Source organism: Oculina patagonica, chromosome 12 (genome assembly GCF_052425735.1).
Source record: "Oculina patagonica isolate OP01 chromosome 12, crgOcupat, whole genome shotgun sequence".
In the NCBI taxonomy this organism is placed as follows: Eukaryota; Metazoa; Cnidaria; class Anthozoa; order Scleractinia; family Oculinidae; genus Oculina; species Oculina patagonica.
Window position 1 is genome coordinate 20,365,192 of NC_135769.1, and position 22,745 is coordinate 20,387,936.

At 38.0% G+C, this 22,745-nt stretch overlaps 2 protein-coding genes across 2 annotated transcripts; one reads left to right on the forward strand and one right to left on the reverse strand.

The window, feature by feature from the left end:
* Positions 1 to 3,565: 3,565 nt before the first annotated feature.
* LOC144633991 (uncharacterized) lies at positions 3,566 to 13,607 on the reverse strand. Its single transcript, XM_078492928.1, has 6 exons — positions 13,492 to 13,607; positions 13,322 to 13,422; positions 11,249 to 11,356; positions 7,470 to 7,603; positions 6,621 to 6,772; positions 3,566 to 4,581 (listed from the first exon to the last, which is right to left on the reverse strand). Exons 1-6 carry the CDS (start codon positions 13,505 to 13,507, stop codon positions 4,541 to 4,543), a joined length of 552 nt encoding a protein of 183 aa, XP_078349054.1. The 5' UTR covers positions 13,508 to 13,607; the 3' UTR covers positions 3,566 to 4,540.
* A 39-nt stretch (positions 13,608 to 13,646) lies between these two features.
* Positions 13,647 to 22,613, forward strand: LOC144633983 (cleavage and polyadenylation specificity factor subunit 4-like). Its single transcript, XM_078492918.1, has 8 exons — positions 13,647 to 13,892; positions 14,551 to 14,754; positions 15,133 to 15,228; positions 16,487 to 16,580; positions 17,651 to 17,783; positions 18,660 to 18,770; positions 20,515 to 20,544; positions 21,451 to 22,613. The coding sequence occupies exons 1-8, from the start codon at positions 13,790 to 13,792 to the stop codon at positions 21,484 to 21,486; spliced, it is 807 nt and encodes a 268-aa protein (XP_078349044.1). The 5' UTR covers positions 13,647 to 13,789; the 3' UTR covers positions 21,487 to 22,613.
* The last annotated feature ends 132 nt before the right edge of the window (positions 22,614 to 22,745 follow it).

Consider the following 22,745-nt stretch of genomic DNA (forward strand, 5'->3'; position numbering starts at 1 on the left):
TCCGGCATGGTATATGAGCTCAGATACCATGCCCCGTAAACCAATCAAAACTCAGGAATTTGAATACACCATGGCTAGTTTTGAATATAAAAGACTAACGGTTTGGACCTCATGGCGGATCCTCCCTGTGTCATGCCGAGGCGGCGCTTTTGAGTTGTTGTTTTGATTTCTGTCTTTGTTATGGAAATGGCCACACCCTACAGACAAAAATACACGTACTAAGACCTCATTGGATAAGAGCATCGATGATTGACAGAATATATACCGCGGCAAATCTCATTGAACAAGCCCAATGATAATTCACAAAAACATTGGATCGATCCAAACCATTTCAGTCAACTACATACAGATCCAAATAACAGTCTTCTGTGGAGAGCGAAGAGCAAAGATTTCTGCGATTTTTTTTTCGCGACAGGCGAGCATGGGTTGTACTGTTACACGGTCCAGACCGGTTGGAAACATCGCTAATGGAAGCGAAGAATTGTCCCGGAACAACTCCGTGGTTGAAATAGACAGGGAGAGAAATGAGACTACGAACGCTGCACACCAAGATAGAAACGAAAACTACAAACCGGGTCCGCGTGCAGTCGCCGATTTTTCATGGTTGACAAGTAACAAAGAGTAAAAACTCGAGCAGTAGCACAAAGATCAGCAACAAGACCAGAAAAAACCTTCTGGTAGATCGAGCGTCGCACACCATAGAAACGAAAACTACCAACCGGCTCCGCGTGCAGTCGCCGATTTTTCATGGTTGACAAGTAACAAAGAGTAAAAACTCGAGCGGAAACAGATCAAGAAAAAGATCAGCGATCAACAAGACCAGAAAAAACCTTCTGGTAGAAATTAAAACGAACGCTGCTTTTCTTTCCAGTGATTAGCGCGGGATATAAAGACTTCATGCATTGGTCCGCCGAACAAAGAGATCTCAAGGCTATCTTTGGTATTTTATTTGTTGTGTAAATATTGTAATATATGATCTAACTATTTTTATATTGAAAACTGAGTTTAGGGTAACAACCTCAGAAGAAAACTGACTCAAATTGAAATATTCTCGACATAATTTTACCTAAAAGCGAATGTAGCTAGAATTTTATTTTAATTGTAATTCTCCGCGTTCTGAAATTGTTACAAACAGTAATAAAGCTACCTTATTATAGGAAATAAACGATACATGTTATTAACGCGAATTTCAAAAATTCGCGTTATTTTTATTGATGTTAATTAATATAAACACGTTTACTATAAGCATTTAACCAGAACTTTTCTTAAATTCGCGTTAATTTTATTACTCGTCAATTTTGTTCGCGTTGTTAAAATGCCTCGTTATATTCCTTTAATAAGGTACCCTGGTTTCAGAGATTTTCTGTTCTCTTTTTCTGCAAAGCGGACGAAAACGAGTTACGAAGCGACCAGCACTCGCTTCGACCTCCGCGACGGCAGTTTTTGTTGAATCCTATTCATTTCTTTTGCTTCCATGAACGAACCTTCGGCTGGTCAAAAAATAACGGTACAGAAGATAAATTGTGTGTTCAGGTGAATGAATATTATCGTCAATGAGATAGACAGGAGAAAAATAAATGTTCTTATTCCTGGTCATTAAAAAGTAAAAGAAAAACTGAATATTCACCTCATGTGTTCCACGCGCGTTTTGTCGAAGAGTTTCTTTTATTGCTTAACATTAAACTACACTACATTCAAATTTAAGTCGCCTAAACTTACTCGATTGGTCTTACTCTAGAATACAATCTACGATCAAAAGGCACTTTACGCCCCCTCGTGACATACTACTGCGCAAACTGGAGGCTGCCGGTGAAATATGGTGAGAGCGAACAGCTGCTTTAAAAGAATTTTACATTTTAGAAATTATAGACTATTCACCCTAAATAAATTTTTCCTCTTTGGACCATCGTTCGTTCGTTCGTTCGCTCGTTCGTTCGTTATTTCGTTGCGTTATATTGTAACGAGACATTGACAACACGATATACAATACTCGTGCGCAAGATAAATTGAGCCGGATCAACTCAAACCCACTAACTATTTGATTGAAAACGCAGTTGACTGTATAACGTGTAGTAACCATAAACGCAAAACCCTCCAAATCGCTTAAGTTCGCCATTTTGAGTCGCAGAAACGACAAAATACAAAGGCTGAGGCAGGTTACGTTTATTTTGAGCTTAAACATAGACATTACTCGAAATAAGTTTACCAGTTTACGATAATAAGACCCTTTCAATATTCCCATTCATTTCTTTTCATTTCGGACATACTAACACCGCTTGTATGGGATCCCTTGTGGTGTTCACTATGACCATGGCGACTCACCAAGGCGTACTGAAACAAAATATGAATTCAGACGATAAAAATAACAAGACGAGTAGCCGGCTACAAAAGTACACTACTTGAATGGCGACAGAGCAGTTTATTTGTCATATTTATGAAGAACAAAATCAACCCGTAGGCAGTTTTGTATTTCAGTGGAGAAAGACTAAAAGAGACTATCTATCGACTGTAGTAGTGGTTTTTTTTTTATTTGTTGTAAAAACAAATGGCCATCACAATGGCCATCCAAACCAAATGTAAAATATTTAAGTCAAAACCAGCGAATCAATTTGCCTAGTTCCTAGGCCTCTATTTTCGTCGCGGTCAACCCGTTTCGGGTCACGTGGTACGAGCAAATTCGTCACCGAAACGAGTAGTGACGTCAACGATACCGTGAAGGCCTGGGACTGAAGCCGTACAGGAACTATTAACCAATGAGAACTTGAAGCGTGACCACCTTTGGTTTTAGTTTTGCATCTGATTGGTCAAGTAGGTGGCGCGAGTTTTTCTTCTTAACCAATCACAGAGCGTCGTACTGAAAACAAACTAAAGCAATTCCTGAACTTGCGACAGTCACCGGTTGTTTACCAGGTTCAGTTTTATCGGTCACTCATTCACGTTCTAAGTTTACCCTTCCATTTCGACAAATCCATTCGTTGTTGTGCTTCTCTTCAGATTTTCACAGATACGGGGAATTGGGAAAAGGACTTGTGCGACTTGTGTTCACCACAGGGGCCCATACAAGCGGCGTGTTTGTTTGTATGTTCGAAATATAAAGAATGTATAGGATTTTTGAAAGGGTTTTATTATCGTAAACTTATTTCGGGCTCATCCTCGGTGTAAAAACCTGTGAAAACTCATCAGTGACGTGAAACAAAGAACGACCAAGACAACAAAGAACCTCAAAACAATATAAAACAGGAAAACAATAGCTGCAAAATAAAGAAAAAATTCTCGGGTTTTACACCGAGGTAAACCCTTATTTCGAAAAATGTCTATGTTTAAGCTCAAAATAAACGTAAACCTGCCTCAGCTGTTGTATTTTGCCGTTTCTGCGGCTCAAAGTGGCGATTTCACGCGATTTGGAAGGGGAATTGGGGAAATGCACGTGTGAGCCATTCCACTCGGCTGGCCCGGCTTTTTTATTGGAAAAACTCTTTCAAACTGCCACGTTTCTGTTCCTTTAAGTTTAAGGATCTAGAAGGGATTTTATGAGACACACTTGGAAAACATTAAAATAAACATCTTTTTATAAGCTTTTTCTATCTTTTATTTCAGTAATATTATCACAGTAACTCTCCTTCAAGAAAACGTCTTGAAGTCGCAGAACTTGTCGACCAAAATGTGCTCGTTTTTCGTAATCCGGGTTTGACTTGACAGCGGCACAGCGAACAAATGCAAACATTTGAAGAGCGAATTCACTGATCATTAATGTTGTCTTCTGATACAAGTGGTATTCAACTTGTTGAACAGTTTGAGAAAAGAAGAAGTGCAACCCATTACAGTAAATATTTGCTAAAACCACCTAAACGCACTTTATTTCGTATCATGAAATTCTAGTAAGGAATAGATCCATTCCCGAATATATCTTGCTGTCACTCGCTAAAGTTCTTGATTGAATTGTGACATCTTTCTGTCGGTTTTCCAAAATTTGTGGCAATTCAGAGCTTACAGCCACACGTGTAACTTTTTGACATTTTTCCATTGGTTTTCCAAACTTCTTAGCCAATCAGAGCCGATAACCACACGTGCAACTTCATTGGTTTGCCAAACCTCTTAGCCAATCAAAAAGCTTACAACCACACGAGTAACTTTTTGACAACTTTCCACTGGTTTTCCTTAATTGCACGTGCAACTTTGATGGTTTTCCAAACTTCTCAGCCAATAAGAAGACAGCAGCCGCACGTGCAATTTATCGGCACGTGATTACTTTGTCTTTTCTGTCTTGGTCACACAATTACTTTTGGTCACACAATCCTACTGGTCACACAGACAGGAAGTTAAACATAAAAGATGTCACAAATCGCTTAAAACTTTATTGAGTGAAAACGAAGGCGCCTTTCACTGTTAGAAGCTTTATAAAGAATTAAGTTGGTTACAAACTGTTACATGTATACAAAAAATAAGATTATCCTCGACCACTATGTCCGCTTGTGCTCATTCAGTTTTGCATGCTTGAATTATCTGTAGGAGGGGCAGCCCGGCCTTCATTAACTGTCGATCATCGTTTTGCATTTTTTGCTGCCTCAGCAGCTTCTTTCGCTGTGATGAGGAAAAAAGGACACGATTAACCCGAACTCTAAAAAATATCCCACAATAACTACCAATGTAAGCAAGTTTCAGGTAACCCTTTAAGCCACGAGGAGACTACCTTAAGGTTACCATTGTTAGCAACTACTAATTTTAAGCGATTTTAGCGAGTTGGGCAAAAATCGCTAAAATTTGCCTCAGTCAAATTTTAAAACTTGTTAAATTCAAACCCCCTCCCACCCCAAAGGAATATGCAATTAAGCGTAGTCGACTTGAAAAAATCTTTTAAAATAGATGCCGATTACTTTGTTGCTTTGGCAATGCAAATGTTCGTTCAATTTCAAGTGAGATTGTCCTTTAATGAACATTTATTTCCATCTTAGTTATATGTTCATTAAAAACTGGTTTACATATTACTAACTTTTTAAATTGTTCGGAAAATGGCTAAATTATATAGTCGCTAAATCTTCCACTGAAAAAATCGCTAAAATTAGTAGCCGCTAAAAATAGTAACCTTAAGGTAGTCTTTTTTCCTAAATCAATAAAATGTTGAATGGATGTCCATGTGTGATACACCGTTTGAAAGGTGTTTATCAGAATACAGTAGAACCCCGGTAACTCGAACTCTGAAGGGAAACGAAAAACTGTTCGAGTTAGCGGGGTTTCGAGTTATCGGGGTCGACTGAATATTCAATTTGCCAAGTTAATAATTGATAGTTTACTGATTTTTCAGCACTTCGGTATACAGTACATTGCAAATTGAACTAATCTCGACAGAAACTCTAACACGATCATACATTCTTATGAAAATAGTGGAAAATGGCTGTCAAATACGGGATCTGTTTGTTGCTCTAATCAATGGCCTACCGTGGCGAGTTGCAAGAACCGGAATTCGAGTTATCGGGGTAAATTTGACCCAAACTTCGATCAAGGGAAATGAAATTTAGTTCGAGTTAGCGGGGTTTTCGAGTTATCCGAGTTCGAGTTAACAGAGTAAAAATGACTGAAAAATGGTGCCAAATCCAAGGGAAATGGAAGTTTGTTCGAGTTAGCGGGGTTGTTCGAGTTATCCGAGTTCGAGTTACCGGGGTTCTACTGTAGTTCAGAAAATGTCTCAACAAATAACAGGAAAGTTATGGCCTTGAAAGAGATGGCTTTGTAAAAAAAATAAAAAGGTTTAAAAATGTGCATATGATATCCCTGTATATAGGTGTACCCCTAAAACCATAGCTTATTGTGCAGCTCTCAGTGTTGTGGTTAATTTCAGTTATGTTGCATCTCACATACGTATCAGGAAAAAAAAGCTTCAAAAGTTATAGGGGAGGTCAATCAAGTCACAAATGGGGGAGAGGAACAACTTTATGGTTTCAAAATGCAGAAGGTGGCAAAAACTCAAATTAATTGGACAGATACTGACTAGGAAGTTATGACATTATTTGCAAAATGGCACTATCAGGGCTAAAAGGGGTAACAGCTGCTAGTAAAAATACCTTATATTGCCACCATTAAAACATAATACAAATTGTTGTGGTTCACTTTGACCCTTGGTACATTTTGGTATTTTCCTTTGCTCTGGTGTATGCATAGTTATATAGGGAAATGGTTAGGAAGCCCGGCAAACATCAAAGGAGCAAACAAAGAGGCCAAGATTTATGTTGGAAGGTCCACGACCCTGCACATCTTTTGTTTTGCTCTCATACACTATGCATGAATTACGTAATCGCAATGTTTTTATTGGTTAGTTACATGAACACACGTAACCACCTATTGTATTTTGTCAGGTTTTGTGCAGGGTCAACCCCCAAAATAGCGAACAAAAACATGCAACAAAGAACTTTGTCGGGATTCCTAACCATTTCCCTCTATTAACTATGGTGTATGGTAACACTGGTATATGATAACACTGGTATATGATAATGAATATAAAACAAAGGAAAATACCAGATTGTACCAAGAAAGTGAAATGGAAATCAGCTTTCAACCAAGTAAACACACTAATTTCATGTCACAAGAAGTTAATACAAGTTTTTTGTGTTTCTCCTGTAGCATACCTTTTTTCTGTTCATCTCTTTTTCTTGCAGCTTCCTCTCTCTGTTTTTTAATAAGTGCCAGCCGCGCTAGATCGGCACGTGCCTGATCCGTCTTTCCTTCCTCTTGGAGCTTTCTTTCCCGCATTATGTGACGTTGTCTAGCAATTTCTTCCCTGAAAAAATATAATGTTGCCATTAATGTTACATGTAAATCAATATGGTCTATTTCTGGGTGCTGGCTAAAATAATGTCTTAAACTTGTCCCCTCAATCCAAACAGGGCCAAAATTTCAGAATTTGTTGTTCCTGTAACAAGACCTGTTTGTGAAACTGATCAATCACAGTTCTATAGTCTTGGTTATTAAACTCATCAACAATAGATGAGCTTGGGGAATGGTGAGAGCAGCAGAGCCAAAAGCGAAGGGTATCCATAACAACCCTGTGAGCGGCAACCATCCACCCAGCACCGTCACACTGAAAAGACAGCGGAAACACACATACTTACCACATACTTACCATGATAAGAGGGAGGGATGGGCCGTGAATAAAAGCATCGTAAGGACTAAGCAAAGCGAAAGCAAATGCTGAATGACTTGACATCTGAAGCCACACTGTAAGCCATGTGGGGCCCCTGCACGAAACCCCCGGCCACCCCGCACCAAAACCTTGAGGAAAACTGCTGACCAGCATTGTTTCGCGTTTAACCTAGCCTAAATTACATTTAGCCACATTAAATATTTATGACCAGTGCATAATTATTATAGTTCTGAAAATAAGTGAACTTTTTTTTAACAACAGCTGTTGCTAACAATAGGCATTTTTGCATTCAAAGAGATATAATACATTCATGTATGACAATGATTACAATTACCTTTCCCTCCGAGATAGTTGTGCCTTACTAGTACTTTCGTCGTTTATTTGTACGTCTGATGCCTTTTTTGTTTTTTGAGCCACTCTGTTGGGATTTTCTATTTCTATAAGACCACTAACACCTTTAGGTTTTGCCTGTATGAAAAAAGAAAAAAAGAAACAGAGTCATATGGTATGCACATTGTATAATTCTTTTTGTACATACTATGGTTGCTGTTTGAAGGACCTGACGTCCATAAAAAGGGGAAAGAAACATAGTTAAACAATTTCAATCTCATAGTCCCAAGCTAAGTTACATGTACTGTCAGTAGGTAAGTACCTTATTATAGGAAATTAACGATATATGTTGTTAACGCGAATTTCAAAAATTCAAGTTAATTCTATTGTTGTAACTTGTTTACTACATGGATTTAACCAGTCGACAGAACTTTTCTTTAATTTGTTGTTATTTTATTACGCATAAATTTTGTTCACGTTGTTAAAATGCTGTGTTATATTCCTATAATAAGGTACATATACGTTCAATTCTTAACATTGGAGAAGCAACAATGCTTAACTGTCACTGACTTGTCTTTATCATTATGACACTTTGTACTCCTATGCCCTCTGCTGCTAGAGTTGTACTCTCCCTGTATTGGATACTAGCCTATTACAGGTTATGCACCTATCAATGTTAAGCAGGAGGGGGAGAAGTTAAGGCCGGTATTTGACAGTTATGACCTTGCTGGGGACTTTTGACTATTTTAGTGGACTTTCTAACAAAATGTTATTGAAGTTTAGTGACTTTTTTGACCATCCATAAATGCCCTGTAGTGGGGCATTTGAACAGAAAATCTCACCTTAGTTCAAATGCCCTTCATATACCTGGCCTCCTCTCTCTTGGGAGAAGATACAGTAGTACTTGATCACTGCCATATTTACTGTTTCGATGATAAAGTTTCAAGTGTTGGTGGATGTGTGTGATGTTTTCTGTTTATGTTGCATGTACGCTAGTTTCAAATTTGTATGATGGCGATATAAACAGTCACATAACTCGCTCAAGTGGCGTAATTCAACGTTTTCAATTTCGATGTTCGGAGACAACCATGCTGGCCTGTTCATCGTATATTTGCTAACCCATTTTGTATACCAGATTCAAATAAACTGAACAATATAAATTGAACAAGCCAAGGGGTGCGAGCCACCCGATGATAGCTTTCTTAGCTGGAATTCTGGTGTCACGCGTATGACAGCTGCGGGGCAAAGCCGCAAGGATCCCCGTAACCTGATTAAGTCGCCTGGGATTTCCTCTCGTGACACCCAAAACTACCCTGAGATTTGGGTGTTGGAACGTGCTAACACTTTATCAGATAGGAAAGACTGCTAATGTCACCAGGGAATTCAGGTTTTAAAAAAAATACCGGCCTCAAGAGTCCACATGGGCTCGATGAGGATGAGTGAGTGAGTGAGTAAGCCAGTTTACAGTATTTACGACATATGGAAGCAGCATAAAAATCAAATGTTTGTGTTCCATTGAACCAAAGACAAGTAAACAGCGAAAGGCAACAATCATATCATTAAAGGGACACTGTCACTGGGATTTTTATGCTATAATTTTAGTAAAAAGTACTAAAAATTGTGAATCAGTCTTCTTGTACCTAGTTCATCAACATGAAGATATAAATATTATAATAATTATTGTTGTTGCAGGAAGAAGGGAGCCATAATAATTTTTAGGTGCTTTTTCAGTCCACAAGGACAAAACAATGTGAAAAAATCAGCATGACTTTTGCACATTGGGATCTAAAGTTCCTAGCTTAATAGCATTACAATAATATCACTTGTTTACTGCTTCAGAACACTTGAATGGTGATTTTTAACAAAATTGGACCACTATTTGAAGTTTCCATATGTTTTTAGGCTCATGGTTTTTTTTTAAGTGAAACTGATGACAGTGTCCCTTTAAATCATGATTGTCCATCTTCCTATTTGCTCTCTTTGGTTTAAAGTGTCTATCCAGCCTACAGGTTTTTTGTGGTTTTCGTATCTCTATACTGCATAAACAAGTATTCTAAAAGAAATTTGTGGATTCCGCCACTTTATCGCTGCAAAATCAAGCTTTAAAGTTCCCGCTTCGGCCACGCCCAAAGAAGTTGACCGCGTGATCGAGGATTGGTGATGAGTGACGTCATATCAGGAACCGCTCGAAGCATTTGCATTTGTTTATTTGCTTGACGCCACTACATAAAGTTTTTTTTCCCAAGAATTTCGAGTTTGGATGGAATACTCACAGAAGCGATTTATGAAGAAGACGTGACTAGCAGTTCAGAGAGGGAGTCGGAGAACCGCGTTTGCTGCACTCGAGAAGAAAAGAGTAAAAGAGGTGCTACCTCAAGAACCTCTAGCGGAGAGAGGAAGAAGAAATCGAGAGAAGATAGAGAGGGAGATTACAAAACCGGCTAAAAAGTGTGGAGACACACGGTATAAATACTTTTTCCAAACACTACCAGCGCTAATTGCATTTTGTACGCAAATTCACTCCAGACTGAAGGAAACTTGACGCGTCGCGAAACCTAACGAGGAGGAAATCGATCTGCATTCTCAGGCTGTATACCTTTTAATTTTCATTACAGATTGAAACGAAAATGAAAACAATATATAAAAATATTGAAGATCCGATACCAGGATTCATTGTAAGAAGATAAAAAGCGTTCTCTGGCAAAATGTTTAAAAATTATGAGCTTTCGACAGCCAGACTGCTGTCTTCGACGGATAAAAATGAAGTGATAAAATGGATCTAAAAATTTGAATATGACTAGCGAATCGCATAAATTAAAAATTAAAAGTATGTGTAAAAGAATGTTAAAAGGAATGGCACACGGCAAACGGTGAGGCCGACAACAATTAAAACAGTAAACAGAAATCAAGCGATATTGAGGGAGAAATAATTCGCTTTACCTTGACTGTCGACAAATCGAACGTCGCTTCAGCTACATGTTATCTTTGCTTGGCGACGCTTGCTCACTTATTATTTCTACACGATGGTTGACAATAGGCAATAAAAATCTCTTGGGAAGTTGGCGACATTTACTTGTAGTTTTTTAGGCGTCTAGCGAGACACGTGTCTTGTCTCTCGAGAACAGACACTCAATCAAATGCAAATGAATAATGAGTAATGAATACCCGATGACGACTTCGACTGGCAAAGTTAAGTATTCCGGTAAAATCTTGGCACAGGAACAATGCCAATATCATCTTAGATCACCATTGGCATTGAAGATGTTCAAGGGAATATCTCTTGTAATATCCCTGGGAGGGAAGTAGCAAGCGCAGACGGCAGACGAAGCACTCGGATTCCACCTTGCACGTTTTAACTTGACGAAGTCTATCTACTTTTCCTTAGCCTTTGCTTCTGTTCTCACATCACCCCAAAATGCAACGCAATACCCTTTTCTTCGTTTGGAGTATTCAAGCATACCGCAATGACGCATCTATCTGGAATATTTCTACCGTCAGTATCTCCTCGCTATTACAGAAGAAATGCTGACTTCAAATGGCGGCAAGATTTTGCGGTTCCTGATCTGACGTCACAGCCGGTCTGGAACCCAGACTCTTTCTGGTCTTGACTCCCGGTCAACTTCTTTGGGCGTGGCCGAAACGGGAACTTTAAAGCTCGATTTTGCAGCGAAAAAGCGCGGAATCCAAAAATTTCTTTTAGAAAACTTGTTTATGCATTATAAAGATACGAAAACCACAAAAAACCTGTAGGCTGGATAGACACTTTAACGGAACATTTACTACCTCCTCTTCGTCACTGTCTGATTCCTCATCACTGTCAGAAGCTGGTTTTTCGGCAGCTGCTGCACCTTCTTCGCCCTCCTCGTCTGAACCTTCACCTTCTTTCTTTTCCTTGAGATAGAAAATTGAAAGTCAGACACCAACAAACGTATTCCTCATTTTATGGATATTTCACAATTATTCGCCGAAGGAAAGTGATTATTGTTGAATAATCCCCGAGGCGAAGTCGAGGGGATTATTCAACAATAATCACGAAGCCTGAGGTGTATAATTTTAGTATAATTTTTAGAGGTGATTATCAAGAACTTCAAAATAACGATAGCAAACAAGAAAACAGCAAACACAAGTGTTTGCTTGCATACGGTCCCGGGATACGGTGTAAACCAGTTTAATTCATTGATTGAAATCAGAATTTATTTAGTTACAGCAATAAAACTGAACAAAACAAACACTATGAGAAAGATGTCCGGTACCAGTACCTTTGTATGATTGTTGATGACTTCTGAGCGAATGTGGGAATCCTCTCGAAAATTAGTAGCTCCGGTGAGAAGAGAACTAAATACTGTTTGCTCAATCGATCTGATCTCATCAATCGCCAAAACCGCCGTGTTTACGATCATTTCTAATGCCTTGAGAACCATCTCTTGGAGAATATTTTTGGTCCAAAAGCCTTGGTAGTTACTTTGAAAAATTCCCAATGTTTAAAATATCCAGGACTTGGACTGGTTTCTTTAAAATCAAAGAAATTTTAACTCAGCGAGGTTTTCTTTGGTGGGGGGAAAGCGAGTTTACTCCGGTCGCGGGAGTAGCATAAGCCGAGCTATAATCACCTCGACGAGGTGAGTATAGCTTCATTTGAGCTGGTACTATATCACCTCTGAAATTATACTAATACAGTATAACAGATCTAACCATATGTTTCTTCTTAGATAGTCTTATTAATGAAGTTTTAAGCACTACATTTTGCATTGAAGCCATTGCTGATATATACGCAATGTTATAACAATATTTTAGTTACTGTATATCACCTATTGTTATAACCGGGTCTCAAATACTTTTTACGTGAAGAATGATTGAGGCTATTTATTTGCCGTGAAATATGATTTGGGCTTTTATTTTTTCCTGAGCCCAGATTCCCAATTTTAAGATCTTTTTACATGAGCGTGAACACAATTTTTAGCTTAAACGTGACCCGTGAATGAAGAGTTGAATTAGATGTGAATCATGAATCATCTTCTTTTTCGTGACTTTATTTCTGAACTTTTAGGTAGTTGTAGTACTTAAATGTAAATCTTTGTTTTAGCTCTGTGGTTGGGATTGGGACTTTTGACGGCTATTTTGTCACATGTGTGATCTTGACAGGCACAATATCCGAAAACATTTTTAGAATTATTCATGATGCATGAAAAGCCAAATATTTTCATGTGATTCCATTTCGCAGAGAGGTATAGGGGACCCTGTTATAAATGTACCAACCAACAATCGCCCCATAAGTGATGTAGTAACGTAATTTTTGTATAATATAAGTGTGTAATTTTCTGTAATGTATGTAATTACACATTTTAACTTTTGCAAATAAAAAAAATTCTTTCACTATAATTGATTATGATTATCATTTTCACTGATAGTTTTCCGACTAAGTTGAGAGTTGGATTATTATATGAGCATTGATAAGTGGCAGCTTCCTGTGCTGATAAATTATAAATAACGCGTCATGGTGAATAAATCATCAGTTAAGCAAGCAATAACAAATGAATTAATTTTATAATACAACTTACTAAGCTAGAGAATCAATTTAATTTTAGACAAATGATCCATTAGAACTGTAGAAAATTTGTCATAGCAAACAACTCACTGGAGTGAGGAAAAAACGTCTTTACAACAAATCTAGGAAAGGAGGCTTTGGTCAAGTTTTTCTCCTTATAAAATGTGCATGCAGGTTCACGTGATTTTAAAATATCGTTCAATAAAAGGCAAGATAGGGTGTTTTCTCTCGGCATTTCCGGTGTTTCTTTAAATCGTTTTAAGTGTTTCTGTGTACGTTAATTCTTAAGATGTCAAAATAAATCCTTTTACCCTCCACTCCTCTTTCCGTTTCTCTCTTTCCATCTGCATTCGCATTTCTTCTGCATCAGTAAAATGGCGCCTTCTTCCTTTGTGTTGTACTTTTCCTCGACCTAACAGACCCAGAGAAATCAATTCAGTAGCCCAAAGATCGACAAAAACGAGAAATTGCGTAAACCTACCTCCTCGTTTCGACATTTTGGTCCAAATTAAAACGGGTATACGAGAATTACTGGCAAAATTATTCAAAAATCCCACTAAAGCTAAATTGAAAAGAAAATGAAATCCACTACGTAAGCCCGCGAGACTGGTCAGCGTGCATTTGTAGCTAAGCAGCCTGGCCTTCATGTTTTGTCCGCCATGTTTGACAAGATAGCCATGTGGCAGTTTTGTACCGATTTTTCGTAGAAGAACGGCGTTAATACTGAATTAAGGTGTTCCCTGAAGGACTTGACTGTACTACTGTTGTGCTGTGTCAAAATGGAGGAAATCGTAGCAAGCGTGGCGGATCTGAAGTTCGAGATAGAGGCTCAACTTTACAATCAAGTTGGAGTACAACCTCTTCCTTTTCCAGGGATGGACAGTACCATTCAGACGCGGCCTTTTTTCTTATGCTCCTTGCTGTTTTGTATATAATTTGCTAATGTCTGATTACTTCTTTCATGACCAAAAATTAATTACAATGCACACATTTCAAAGAATATTTGATTTTGGGCTTAACTACAAAATATTGGGTCACTTATTTCCATCTCACTGATAAAGAATAGAATTTATTTGATATGCTGTGCCGATATGCCTTCATCTACAACGAGTTCCTACACATGTAAATGAGGTAAACCAAAATGGGCCTGTATTCTGTAATCACCCAGGGACTGAGAGAACTTGTCAAAAACCAGGGATCTGTTGGCTAAACCAGAAGAATGGTACAGGTCTGGAATGGACTATATAAACTCAAACATTAGGTTACTTCAAGACTGCAAGACTAGTATATTTTCAGCAATCCCAAGACTTTCATAGCCTTGCAAAAGAAATAAAAGCCCCCAAGACTGTGTTGGGGAAAAATGGGACAGCAAAACCCATAAAATTTGATTGATGGTTATATTAAATGACCATTAGCCACCCCTGACAAGGGCTCTTTTAAGGTTTGTTTTCAGAAAATTTAAAACTAGAAACTTTGTGGATTTAAATGACAGTTTATGTTCTGTGGTGTGTTTTTCTCTTGTTGCTGCCTTGTTTTACAGAGTCTGGAGCAGCCGTGTGTGAATTTTTTATGAGGAACATGTGCAACAGAGGACCAGTCTGTCCTTTTAGACACACCAAGGGCGAGAAGACAGTGGTGTGTAAACACTGGCTGAGGGGGCTGTGCAAGAAAGGTGACCAGTGCGAGTTCCTTCACGAGTACGACATGACAAAGATGCCTGAATGTTATTTTTATTCAAAGTTTGGTAAGTTTGCTTTATTGTTGTTGAGGTATAATCAAAATAACTTTAAGTCCGCAACAAATGTTTTGTTTACTAATTAAAGCACTGGTAATCTTGGTTACTGTAAGGGAATGCTAATACCAGTTTTTTTGTCGATAGGATACTGTTACAATGTGACATGATTTGTTTGACAAAACAAATGGCTGTCTGTAACTGCACTGTAAAAATCTTGAGTGTTCTTCAGTACTTTATGTTTGCATTGACAACTCATTGACTTGTAACCAAGTCAAAGATTTCATTGTATTGGCAAAATCATCATTAATTACTACACCTTTTTGCTAACACTTTGATGCCTGGAGGTTTTTGGAAACCACCATTATTTTATCATTTTGCTTATGTTAGGGGAATGCAGCAACAAGGAATGCCAATATCTCCACATTGATCCAGAGTCAAAGATAAAGGACTGCCCTTGGTATGATAGAGGATTCTGCAAACATGGTAGGCCAATTTACATTAATAAATTACCTGGTAATCATCTTGAACTTTTGTGAAGCCATTTTAATCTTAATTGCATGTGCAGCAAAACAAAACAGCTTACTAAGTCATCTGTTTTTGTTGTTGTTTTTTTGTGTGAGAGTTTTGTATGCTGTGTTTCGCTTTGGTAAATGCATCATTTTTGCGCACAACTACAGTACGTACATGTAGTTTTCCTTACATAATCTACCTTTTCATGAAATGTCGGTTAAGGCCCCTGTTAGGGCGAATTTTGTTCCTGCACCACCTGTTTACATGTACATGGATCCGTGTAAATTCTGTTACATATTGCAGTGGTGTGTACACGGACTCATGCAAATTTTAGACCAGTCATAGCATTTGAATGGTCTTTTATGTCTCTGTTGTGATTGGTTATTGCTAATGTTTCAAGCCAATCATGTTGCAGCTGATGCAGCACGTGGCAATTTAAACATGGTGGCAAACAAAAACTTAACATGGTCTGATGAATAAATTAATTTGTTGCTACATGTAGTTATAGACTCCTCGGTTGGTTGTTATGAAAGCATGCTCACTAAGAAATTCAGACCTGTATTGCCTTGATCGATGAAGATCGGGAACAATAGCCATTTGCAGCAACGTGTACTGCAAAAGCCCAACTAATCTGGCTGAAATAGCGATGCATGCTGCTGCTGCTCATCTCCTCGTATCTTCAATCTGCTTTCTTTTTTTTTTTTTTTTTTAAAATTAACAAAATGTATCAAGATGATTCATTTTTGCTAAGCAACTAGGCAAACCATAACTTACTAGATTCCAGATGTTTTTCATGCTATCTGAGCAAAAAGTCATGGTTCGGGTGTTTACACGAGTCAGTACAAAATATAGAATGGTGCTGGTCAAAAAGTTGACCTGCTTTTGTCAGGTCCCAAACTTGCACACTTAGCGGTTCAAAAATTTGTCCAGTTCCGCCTGTCCCATGGAAATATGAGGTGCAACTGTGCAAGTTTTTGTCTGTGCAAAAATTTGTCCATACCTATGTAAACGGGGCCTTAGTAGTGACACAGGAGCAGAAGCCAGACTTCAGTTACAACTAGTCCTGCTCTGAGCTGTACATGTACTTTAATAATTTTCCTCTGTATCCTGGAGATTTTACAACTTGTCTGGTAGTCCAAGCGATTCACTGTCTACCCAGGGACTTCCAAATAACCCTGGAGGGTTGGTGTGCATGTAATAGTACCAGTATTTTGTTTTATCCTTTCTTCAGGTCCAAGCTGCAGACATCGACATGTTAGGAGGGTTATTTGCCTCAATTACATGTGTGGGTTCTGTCCTGAGGGTCCCAAATGTAAACATATGCAGTAAGTAGCACTTATGTGTTTACATATTACAAGTGTTATTATTTTGTCAGTCATTTGCTTTTAATTATTTCTTTTGATATCATCTGCATTAGGTAATATACTAAAGCCTACAATACATGTACGCCCCTTAACATCATAAACATTGTTGCAGGTCAACAAATGCTGCAACCTTTTGACACCATGCTGACAAAATTAATTACTAGATTTACATTTTCCATGTTCCAGTCAAGTTGTAGATACATGATTGGAATTTTGGAAGAATTAGAAATGCTGTGATAACAGGAGCAGTAGGCAAATGTTTCCACATCTTTTCAAGTTCTTCCAAAATAATTTTCATAATAATGTATTGTTTCTACTGTACATGTATAACACAATGGAAAATGAAAAAAAAAAGGTTTTCTCTTTCTTTTACAATAAGATCTCCAGTTTATTGTGATTGTGAAAATGTAAATTCTCTATGCTTACACAATCAATGTGCCAACAGCTCGAGCTACATGTAGAACTTTCTGTGTTTCTGTAGATGTATTGATCAGAAGTCAGGAATTTTCTAATCATATTTCATTCAACCTATGAACCACAAAATATCCAAGGTTTTCGGTTTGAATCCTCCCACCCCCTTAGAAATTTTCAGTTTAGCCTCATACTTTCCTTTAATCAACTTTTCTTCTGAATCCATTCCCCCTCCCCCTCCCCTGGTGGGTGTAGATATTACCTGGCACCACACAATTCTATGCCATTTGACATCAGCTTCTTTCTAATAGTACAGTATTCAACATTCTGTACAGTCATTTGTTGCACCAGTTGGTGTGAAAACCAGTTTTACTGATATTCCTCATCAAACTTTGTTGATTCATCAGCAAATATAATTATTTATTTTAATAAGTGGTTTCTTGGCAAACATTTGGACCAGTAAAGTCAAGGAAACCTTATTTTCTGATGCCTTACATGATTTTCCGACGCTCATGCATCAAAAAAACATTCACACTGTACCATCACTTGTCAAGGACAAGAGGGCTGGCTCATTCATTACTTTATTATAATTTTGTTTTGTTTTACCCATAACCATTAAGTCCTAGATTTGAGCTTCCTGTGAAGGATGAGGGAGCTGAAAAGAAAGCCATGAACATTGTGTGTCATTACTGCAGTCAGCCTGGTCACAAAGCTTCAAGCTGCCCATCCAATCCACACAAAGAAAACTTTAAGGTTAGACTTACTGACTATAGAAACAATAAAAGAAATTTAAAAACTGATCTAAACAAATAATTTTGCATGGATGGAAGAGCATTGTTTGTTAACTGCATAATAAACATGCTAAGAAGTCATGGCGTTTTGACCTTTCCAAGGTCATTTTCAAGTGCGAATTTTGAACACTCGCATCAATTTTTATTGCAAAATCAATATCTAAGAAATTTCTCATCAAATGTACATGTATTTAACTTAACTTAACTTAAATGAACTAAAGTAATCTTATTACCATATTTACTCGAATACCTAAGCCCCGCATTTGGAACAAAAAAGTTAATAAGGGGCACCCCCGAATAAGTGCCGCAGTACCGATGCAGCATTTATTCAAGGAATTCCTTTTACATGTAAATAAAAACAGCACTTCAAAGCAACTAACAAAGTAAAAAACAAACTTGGACATTTACATGTATTTCCATCAAAAGCGACATTTTGCAGTTCAAAGTGATTATATTACTGCTCTCCAATTTGTTTTTCTAACCAACATTCTTACAATACATAGTTCTGTAAAATGTTGCCAGGACAGCTAGAGCTACTCTCTTCAGCAAGAGACACAGACTGACTGTCAAAATATGCTATTTTCAATTACTGTAATTATAAGATTCTTTGTGGCATCTAAATTTTAAAGAAGCACCGCCCTCAAAAAAAGCCCCGCCTTTGAATAGCGCAGCACTTGAGGCGCTTATTCGAGTTAATATGGTATGTTAAACAGATTAACGCACCATGTGATTGAGCAGTCAGTGTTTGAAGAACACTCTTGCAATTACATGAGCAGTTAGATCAGAAACTGTTGTAGTGGTGTGAGCAGTCCCGTGTTATTTTTTTCTTTTTTAACAGAATTTTGGCAATCAGTCGAATATAAACATTGTACCAGTTACCATGCATGTACATACAGAAAATGACAGACCAATGATGAGGCGGCCTCTAGAAACAGTAACATGCTACAAGGTCAGTACATGAGAAATTGTTATTTTAACAAGAAACAAACAAAATCCTCCATTTGGTGTGAAAATATGCTTTGATATTTGTCTGTGGACATTACCTGTTCTGAGAAGGGAACAGTTTTCTTAGGGCCTGATTACATGAGCCGGGTTGGCCCGGTTAGCCGAGATCTCGGCACGTCTGTTAAATGCAACAAAAATCAACTTCGCGATTACATGACAACCGAGCCAGCCCGGTTTGCCGAGATCCCGGTATCATGATGCCGGGATCTCGGCTAGCCGGGCTGAAAATTTTCCATGTAATCGCGTTCACCAGGCCAGCGCGGCTAAACAGTCCAGCATTAAATTTCTCTTTTAATACCGGGCTGAAAGTCATCTCGGCAAACTGAGCCAGCCCGGCTCATGTAATCAGGCCCTTAGAGTAAAGTTTGAGGAAAACTGTGGTCTTCGAGAAACAGATAATGTCCTAGGACAAATAGAGGCTATTGTGTTTATCATCCTTCAAATATTTTTATGCCAGGCTGCCCATTTTGGGAGACTTTTTCTCAAAGCTTTTATACATCATAGCAATTCTGTTGACGTTCAAAAATGTTGCTAGTCTGTTGAGAATTTTCAAATCTATTCAATTGTACAATTTATTTGAGATGAAAACTTAACATGCGAATGTAAATTGAAAAGTTTGAAAACTGGAAAATATCGCTTGGGGGATATCATCTGATATTCCCCAGTTTTGGCTGCATCACATGACTTGCTTATACCAATTGCGGGCAAAAAAATTTTGATGGATTATAACTGAGAGTATTCCCGCACTTCATTGTTCAAGAGCTATGGTCAATGAGATTATAGACCATTAAAACCTGTAATGCAACACAAACCAACTTTCAGAGAACCTTGGAAAACTTTTCCAATAAATGGAAACCATAGTGTTGTGGAGTACAGTTGCTACATACCGTACTTGTATTAATTTTGGGAAGAAATGTACCTGACAAATTTGTCAGCTGTAAGCAGAGAATAAGTGAAAGTGATCTTACAAACTATCATATGCACACACCATTTTGTACTGATCAATGTTCCTTTGAATTCACCACTAAATTCTTGGTGTTATCATAAGAAGCATTCTACCACATTTTTCCATGGTCTACACTCTTACAGACAATAGAAACAATGCCATAAAAATGTCCAAAACTTTGCAGTGTGGCTTGTGGTTCCACTTGAGTTTTGGGGGGGGGGGGGCTCTCGAAAATAATTTTTCTCAGGCAGGGCACCTATTTGACCTAAAAATAAGGTGGAGGCTCAAGCCCCTGGGCCCCTCCCCTAGATCCGCCGTTGACATGTGTGTGTTAAGTGCGAGCGATTTCCAAGTTAAAAATATTTTTTTAGTTACATTTAATTAAATTAACCAGAAGACTGTTTCAGAAAGTTCTTTCGTCGAAGCGATAAAAGAATTAGATAAACTTCTGTAATTTCTAGACATTCTCTGTCTTTGTTATTCTTTGAACGCACAATTTTGGAGTAAAAATATTAAAAAGATATTTGTATATCTCTGTATCACTGCTATAAATTTTGCTGAAATCTTAGCCTCGTCAGGCATGTTCCGCCATCTTGGATTCTAACTCCAAAATCGTGTGTTCAAAGAATAACAAAGACAGAGAATGTCAAGAAATTACCGAAGTTCAGAAGACTGTCCTGACCCTGATATGCAGTACATGTACACAATTTCTGATCAATTGTTTTTCTATTTTGTTTTATAGTGTGGTGACAAAGGACATTATGCAAACAAGGTAAGTTTGAGCGAAATTTCTTTAAAATTGCTGTTAATTTACACCCGCTTTCAGTGTTGCGTGCATAGCGGCTTTCTATCGACATCAATCTTTCAACATGCTAAACAAACAAGATGGATCACAGCCCACTAGCATGACCTTCTGAACTTGTGGGCTCATTTGCATGAAACCAACATTGTTATGCATCCGTTTTGATTGGCTCATTTCAACAGTACATCGAAAGACGATATTGAAAGATGGATGTGGGAAGATAGCTATGTACGTAACACTGAAAGCAGGTGTCTTTTCATTGTAAAATAATCATTGTATAAGTCATATAATATATGCAAACATGAAGCTTACGGTAATATTTAAACTAAGGGTTCGCTTATTTAAATTCAGGGTTCGCATAGGTCCTGGATAACCTGGAAAATCCTTGAATTTTATTGTGGCACTTTCCAAGACTGGAAAGTCCCGAAAAAAGACTACCGGTCCTGAAAACTGAAGTTCTGAAAATCACTTACCAGTATTTCTGTTAAACTCAAGTAACGCTTGATTCCTAGAACTAACATTAATTCATTATATGAAATTTATGACAGACAGTAAAGAGAAATAATATTGAGATCTTAAGAGTGATCAGGATAATGTGAATTTTGGAGTCCTGGAAAAATCAATCTGCGTCCTGGAAAAACCCTGGAAAATTATTTATTAAAAAGGGTATGAACCCTGTTGTTGCTGCCAAGTCTTCTCTTGATTTGATTTTGGCAAAGTGTTTTTTTTTGTGCAAAAGGGAATAACATTCATTTTCTTTGAGCCAGCACGTATCATCATCTGTTATAAGCCATCAGTTTTCCAGGGAAGAATCAAGCTGAAAAAAATGCTGACTAAAAGGCTAATCTATTGGAATGTGTTGGTTTTTTTTTTCAGTGTCCCAAGTCCAGATCAGAAGTCATTGGATTATAACGAAGATGAAATCTTTTTATACAGTGACTCTGTTAAGAAGTTTATATGTTCGGAACTATTTAATCTTAGAAGAAGAAAAACTGGAATGTCTGCACCAGAGTTTCGGTTTTCCTCTTTATTGCCTGTTAGCCTGCGAGCATCCGCCTTCGGCGCTCGAGGAGTTCAATAATAATATATTCACGTTGCCCCCGAATAGAGAGCCTGCTCGCAGGCTAATTGCCTGTCGGAGGAAGTTACATGTATAAATTTTGTATAACAACTAAAATAAGGGCTCATTCTCGGTGTAATAACCTGTGAAACTCACTAGTGACGTAACACAAAGGACGACTAAGACAACAAAGAACCTCGAAACAATATAGAGCAGGAAAAAAGCTCCAAAACAAAGAAAGTTTTCACAGGTTCTTACTCCAAGGTAAACCCATAAAAAAGGAACACCTTAGGAACCTTACTTTACCCAGATTCTAAATCAACGATTCTGAAGTCTTGTGCACTGTCCTGGCACTGACCTGATATCACTGGATTTTTGGCCAAATTTGGTTTCTGTAAATACCCTTTTTTGGTAGACTATGGCAGTATGGCGGCATATCAGGCTGGTTTGGTCATGCCATGGGTATTATGGCTCAATCAAACACGCCTGATAGGCCGTCGAAGTTTATCAAACAAATGGCACCATTAGGTAAAAACAACTTCTTATTTTGGGAGGTGTCACCTTGCAGGACTTGCAGGAGGTTACATGTATATTGCTCTATAGGGCGGTTTTATTGAGCTTTGGTTTTCCATTGCTAAATGGTGTTGCCTTAGATTAATAGAGGGAAATAGTTAAGAAGCCCGGCCATTATCAAAGGAGCAAACAAAGAGGCCAAGATTTAGGTTGGAAGGTCCACGAGAGTGCACATCTTTTGTTTTGCGCTCATACACTGTGCTTGAATTACGTAATCGTAATGTTTTCATTGTTTAGTTGCATGAACACACGTAACCACCTATTGTATTTTGTCAGGTTTTGTGCAGGGTCAACCCCCAAAATAGCGAACAAAAACCTATATAAAAGAACTTTGTCGGGCTTCATAACCATTTCCCTCTTTTAACTATGGTTTTGCATTACAACAGTAAACTCTCTCTTAACCGTCCCTGCTGTTTTCAGTCATTTTACTGTAACTTTAACTCGCTGTTAGACGGACACCTTTCTAACACGGACAGTTGGAGCTGGTCCTGACGGTGTCCGATCCGTCTTAGAGAAGGCTGACTGTATGCCCAAAAAA

What these genes read in the sequence shown, in the direction of transcription:
- LOC144633983 (XM_078492918.1), top strand. Translation starts at nt 13,790, where the DNA reads ATGGAGGAAATCGTAGCAAGCGTGGCGGATCTGAAGTTCGAGATAGAG. An exon ending in TAGAGGATTCTGCAAACATG is followed by an intron (nt 15,229 to 16,486) that starts GTAGGCCAATTT and finishes TCCTTTCTTCAG; the next exon opens with GTCCAAGCTGCAGACATCGA. An exon ending in CACACAAAGAAAACTTTAAG is followed by an intron (nt 17,784 to 18,659) that starts GTTAGACTTACT and finishes CTTTTTTAACAG; the next exon opens with AATTTTGGCAATCAGTCGAA.
- LOC144633991 (XM_078492928.1), bottom strand. An exon ending in CAGACAGTGACGAAGAGGAG is followed by an intron (nt 7,604 to 11,248) that starts GTAGTAAATGTT and finishes TTTTTCATACAG; the next exon opens with GCAAAACCTAAAGGTGTTAG. An exon ending in CAACTATCTCGGAGGGAAAG is followed by an intron (nt 6,773 to 7,469) that starts GTAATTGTAATC and finishes ATATTTTTTCAG; the next exon opens with GGAAGAAATTGCTAGACAAC.